Below are 5,947 nucleotides of genomic sequence, written 5' to 3'. Positions count from 1 at the left end.
TATGGTTGGGAAATGACCACACGAGAGGTTGCAAGGCGCTACACCTGCACGCACAATATACTCTACACAGTAAACTGAATTTAGAAATCAAATTGTGAAGCCACGTAGTTGCACAAGAAACTACTGTTTCTACATGAAAGGTAACGCAATAACAATGACCAGGTTTAGCGTTTAAGATAATTCCGCAATCACATAGTACACAGCTTTGGTCACCGTCGATCGAAGAGAAGATCAGTATCCGCATACATCTGAACACTTCAAAATTCTACGATGTGAACCAGTAGAGTTGAGAATGGACATAAATGAAACGTGCCTGTATATCTAAAGGGTTGACACACTGCATGTCGATGGTGCGCCGGTGCGGACAGATACCCATATACGACTGGATACTTAGAGCTCATAGTGAGTAGTCTGTCGCACACGTTGCCATTAGGCACTTACAAGCTCCTCCTTTAGAATGCATCGCAATTCAATTGGGGTGTAGCTTTAACAACTCCCAATATTTTGATACTTTCTCTGATTCTAATGAAATTTTGTGTTCCGTTAAGCGAACATCACACCTAAGGACGTGAGCTTGAGGTCAAGTAGTATGCTATTCAGTACTCATATGTTCTTCATGAGCAGGTTCTGACTCGAGAAGGTTGGTATTTCTGGTGATGCAGAACCCAAACATTGCCGAACATGCGAGATGTTGCTAACGCTGTAGCTCGATGTCTGTGTAGGGGAAACGGCCTACCATATTTATGTCTGTGTAATTATATTTATATATGTAGGGAGTTGTTAAAGCCACACCCCAATTTAGATACTTTCTCTGATTCTATTGAAATTATCTAAATTGGGGTGTCCCTTTAACAACTCCCTACATATATAAATATAATTACACAGACATAAATATGGTAGGCCGTTTGATAGAGGCTTCAGAGTGCAGTATGTCCTGCAAGCCAACTCACAATTCAGATGTCTGAAGAGGTTTTAAAAATTTGTACTAATTTATAGAGACAGGGCACTCTGCCAGCAGAGCTTAAACATCATGCGTTGGGGGATTTTAGCGGAGCTGCTTCGCTTCCCTTCTTACTTCCAAGTTCTGCTTTAAACAAGAATCACAGTTTTTGAAGAATCTTTCCAGTGAATGACCTGTAAGCTCACTCCTTCGCCCTTCGTCCTACATAAAATCAGCATTTACAATCGCGGTCTTTGATCTTGGAATTTCATATTCCCGGTCCGAATCGATTGTGGAATAGCAATACTTTACTGTGGAGCACGAAAGGGCTGTGTCAAGTTAGATGATAACAACCGACTGCATTGGAGAAGCAGAAGAGAAGGACTTGGCTGTTCTCAACTCTCGAACAGAGACGTTGTGAGACTAATGGTTTGGCACTTATCAGTTACGTACACAGCGTTTATTGTTGACTGCACTTCCAGAACAGATTTGGATAATGTCCGATGATCTGAAACAACAAGTCGTTTCTTGCTTGCTACGGTGGTTGCATCTCTCTTGCGAATTGTTTTACTTGAAGGACCACTGTAGCAAATGGTTCACTGTTTTTTCTCATTTAGAAGGGTACTAAATCTACAAAAGGAAATCTAATCAAAGATAATATTGCACAAATACAGTATCCCATATTCAAATTACATTATAGTTAAATACATGGTGTTTAGACTCGCATGTTGTATGGTACAAAGACAATGCGATTTAGTACGTACACCAAAAATAGTTGCGATGTACTGTGGGGGGTAAACTGGAGAGATTGAAATGTTAGAATTGCTCATTTCTACTGAAAGGTGTAAGCTGGTTTATCCATAGTGTGCTCAGCTTGCAAATAAGCTTGGAAGGTTCTACGAAATATTCGGAATGGCTACCAGAATCACAAGGATAAAGTGACACTCAAAATGGGTCCTAACAAATACAGCTTGTTTCAGAGACATACACGGGAAGCAAAAAGCGTGGTTCCTTACAGAATCGGGATTGTTGAGGTGATTTTCGATCTGATCACCAAAAGTAGTTTGATATATTAAAACCTTGTACAACATCTACATACATTTGATTGTACTTGCAGCGAACTGTAGAGCGGAGCTCGTCGATGAGTCGATTCCAGTTGGAACTAAGCTGTCCTACGAAGCCATCACACTCCAAGGCTATTTGCAAGTTGAGAATACTATTGATAAACTCTTCGTCCCATCCATATCGTGAGGCAAAGTTATTTAAAGCCAAATTGGGATGAGTCACATTGCCATCAGTCGCAACGCGGGACACGGTAGTGTATTGAACCTTCCAATTATCCAGCTTCGAAAAGAAGCCAACTGTCTCAGGGTCTTCTGTGCTCAAAAAAATCTTGCGCTGAAGGTCATTGGGGTACTGATTTACCAGAGATTCAGCAGCTTGCAAGAACGCTTCGTTGTTAGCAGTTCGATCCTCCTTCCACCGATTGCCGTAGGGGATGTGCACGGATATGGTGCCACGTTCGATCACCTGCTTGTTAAAGTAAAAATTTCGACGTAGTCCCAGCTCATGCAAGAATCGAGAGTTAGGCCGCACGATGTAAGCAATACTTTGAGCGCGCCACCAGTGATAGAAGTCATTCGAGATATTCCCCTTATTCAACAAGCTGTGAAACATGTGTGGCGTCTCACCCCTCAAAACCTGCATAATATTCGCTGATTCCTCGAAATCTTTCTTCACTCTTCTCACAGAGGATCCTAGTACCCTCTCAGTAAATCTCCAGTCCGACTCGTTGCGGTAGTAGGTGTCCAAACTCAGCTCCGAATATCTCCACATATTATCCAAGTCTACGCTCCTATTTCCAAAAGCGTGTTGCGCGGTACAATTCGAAAGCGGCTCTAAGTAACAACTGTCCAGAGACGTTGAGTTCTGGCAGAACCATCCATTGACCCACTCAAAATTTGGCTGTGGGTATAAAACCAATATGCGGTCAAGGTTTAGGGCGGCTTGGAGAGCAACCCCTATCGCGTGCAAAATTGTGCCGATGCCATGCTCGGGACCCAAGGCCTCATAGACAATGAACTTCTTGTCGTGACAAGTTCTCGGATGCTGATGCCTCCAGATAGCGTGTTGCGCCGCCACGCTTCCATACAGTTGCGTTCCTTTGTAATTGGAAGTGCTATTGGTAGTTTGATTAGCAGATTGAGTGGTAGTTTGATTAGTAGTTTGATCCGCAGTTTGATTGGCACGCACCTCCACTTGAGGCGCCTCCTCTGCCTGGCGGGTCCAATGCCGCTCTGGAAACCACCGGGTCTCGCATTCCTGTGTTGGAAACGACGGATCCCAGAGTGTGTCATTGCTGCCCTTAAAATATAGCCTGCGAGAGCGTGCGTCTTCCAAGTCTAAGTAAGTTGGTTGCATCAATTCCTCTTCTGCATAGACTTGCATAGGAAGATCGACCTTGGGATACAGAGTGAAGGAGAGGATTTGTAGCGGCTCTTCCAAGTAATAAAGTTGCAGCAGAAAGATCGCAAACGTCCCACCAACCACAAAAGCTATTGCTTTTGTGATCATAATCTTACGGCTCCTAGAGATCGCCTGATCAACAAATTCATCAATGCAGTCACTATGTAAGTTTTTGCCCAATCCAAATTCCTTTGATTTGCATATATCTGAAAATACAATTGAACAACCATAAAACCCTAGTATAAAGTTCAGTGGTAAAGCGATCTGAAAATTTAGTTGAGCTCTGATACCATCGTAAACTGCCGTTCTTGTAACCTCGGACTTGTCTGTATTGTATATAACAATCAATGTGGTATCATTGCTACCTTACGTAGGCTAAGAAAGGTCTTCACAGGCTTGAAAGTGGCGCTTGAAATCTGCAGAAATGGACACGCATTCAGTTCTAAATCAAGAGTATAGATATTAGAGAAAACCTGCGCGTAACTCAGTGTCTTTTTTCACTCAATTTGAGTAGATTGAGACACCATGGGTGGATGCGGACACTGGTGTGAACCCACCTATTGTACTCGTGAGAGTAGATGTTACAACATCTTTAGCAGACTCAAAACGGGATTTTTTCCATCCATGGTAGGAATAGAGATCTTAATCGAGGTCCAATTCTTGGCAAACCAGATCAGTTACACTATGCCCTGAAGTCTCGAAAGAGAAATATCAAAAAAATTAAAACCTTTGCAAACTGTTGATAACCATAAACATCCAGGTCTTCACAGTCACAGGTTACAATGTCAGGATGTTCTCGTCACAATGAACAAGCACACCAAGTGGGCGCACAGGTAAACACACGAGTCTGTCACAGGAAATTTCTTTGAATGTAAGGTTTTATATGAGATAGTCAGCTGTTGCTGTGGTGGGTACCTTGGAAATCAACCTCGTAATCCACTATCCAGCAGAGATCTATACGAACCACAAACGTCGGAGTTAGCTAAACCCACACCAGCTACCAGAGAAGGTCACACTAGATCACGATCCAATAGACAGATTAGAGGCGCTAACGGACCTAGCTAACCCTAACCGAAACAGAGTGGCAGTCACGACTTCGTATGGCCAATACTTAGTACCAGAGCTCACATTCAAGCATGCCCAGACCTAACTTCAGCGACCTGAAAATATGCGTCACCGTAAGCACCTCCAACAATGCTGAGCAAGCAGCCACTACCAAAGTGTTACAACAGCATCAACCAATAAACAAAACAAAACGAATCAAAACAAAAACTTAGGCATAGAGGGTTTCGCAGGAGGCACATGCCCCTTTCATTAAACCTTCACTCAAATCCAAGATCCTGCCATCCTTTCACACCCCTCGCAGGAGTGAAGTAACCGAGGCAGGGAGAGTTCGTGAAAGACGGAACAAAGCAGCTGCTTCATGGGAAGACCTACCTCCGACAAACGCCAGAGCGCACTGGGGGTCGCCACCAAGCGCTGAGCCCCACACAAAGGAGTACGAAGTGGAGTCAGAGTGGCATCCCTGAGCCTCTGACGTCAAGCGCATGAAGAAGCAAACCTTGCCAGGACATCCAACGTGTAGCACCTACGGGCCAGATCGACCGTGACCGGCCAGCACACACACAACAAAACAATTTTCAAAACGATTTTTTCGAACAACTTTCCTCAGTGGGACACAAGAAGCGAACTGTCCTAGATGAAACTCTTCGCTACTCAACGTCGCAGAAATTCCGCTCTCCTGTGCGGCCCTACCTTATTCCTCGCATATTAAGCATCCTATTTCGGGCCGCCGAGGGCAGTGGGCACCAACCACCAACTTCTCTTACCAGATCGCACATATTTCTGATTTAATTTCGTAGCGCTTCTCAAACTTCGTTTGGATGCGACTCCAAAAATACCAACGAGATCTCTCCCATTCCCTCTCTGGGCGTCCTTGACGCATGTTAGGCAGCTTGCTGTTTGCATGTTAAAGGATGTGGGTCCCAGAGCGCTAGACTCCGACTTCAATGAATTAAAGCAAACAGCTGCTGCAGAGTTGCAGCTTCCATTTCAATCCAACTTACTAGTGAGTGGGCCAACACAACAGCTACGCCGTAGATTTGCACTTGTGGGTATTACAATGGAGTATTACACCACAGTGCATCATTTTCACACCGGTAAACTAATCAAACGGTTCAATAATATTCACTTCGACTCAAGAAACGATTGTATCCGAACAAGCAAAAGTGAGGGAGTTCACTAAATTGAAACTAAAACATCAGTATCGACGACGTCCCACGAGCTGCTGTCATGACATAATTAATACGTATGATGTCCTCGTGAACTTGTGCAAGATCATGAGGAAAAGTGCGTATTCTATTCGAAACCCCTCTTAAATAATTGTCGCGGTAATGAAGTTTAGAATACTGATATTATTGTTGTCCGTTGCAAAGGTACACGATGAAGGACCCTAGTTTCAGCAAGTTCCGGCATCCATTCTAAGTGATAAATTGATCAGTGTCGGATGAGCAGGTCTCAGCATTTGCGACTCAGGCACCA

General features: G+C 43.9%; 1 protein-coding gene across 5 annotated transcripts; it reads right to left on the bottom strand.

The window, feature by feature from the left end:
* Positions 1–1,966: 1,966 nt before the first annotated feature.
* On the bottom strand, positions 1,967–5,273 carry LOC112287852 (uncharacterized). 5 transcript variants are annotated; one of them, XM_090253981.1, is made up of 4 exons: positions 5,162–5,273; positions 4,844–4,994; positions 3,697–3,822; positions 1,967–3,538 (listed from the first exon to the last, which is right to left on the bottom strand). In XM_090253981.1, exons 3-4 carry the CDS (start codon positions 3,697–3,699, stop codon positions 1,991–1,993), a joined length of 1,551 nt encoding a protein of 516 aa, XP_090110107.1. In that variant the 5' UTR covers positions 3,700–3,822; positions 4,844–4,994; positions 5,162–5,273; the 3' UTR covers positions 1,967–1,990. The 5 variants fall into 5 exon arrangements, with proteins under 5 accessions (XP_090110107.1, XP_024387154.1, XP_073392976.1 ...); XM_024531386.3 differs by lacking the exon at positions 5,162–5,273 and adding an exon at positions 4,322–4,360 and having other exon boundaries at positions 4,727–5,082; XM_073536875.2 differs by lacking the exons at positions 4,844–4,994; positions 5,162–5,273 and adding exons at positions 4,322–4,360; positions 4,713–4,827.
* Positions 5,274–5,947: the final 674 nt, after the last annotated feature.

This window comes from Physcomitrium patens, chromosome 10 (genome assembly GCF_059467195.1).
Source record: "Physcomitrium patens ecotype Gransden chromosome 10, ASM5946719v1, whole genome shotgun sequence".
Classification (NCBI taxonomy): Eukaryota; Viridiplantae; Streptophyta; class Bryopsida; order Funariales; family Funariaceae; genus Physcomitrium; species Physcomitrium patens.
This window is presented reverse-complemented; position numbering and strand designations above follow the sequence as displayed.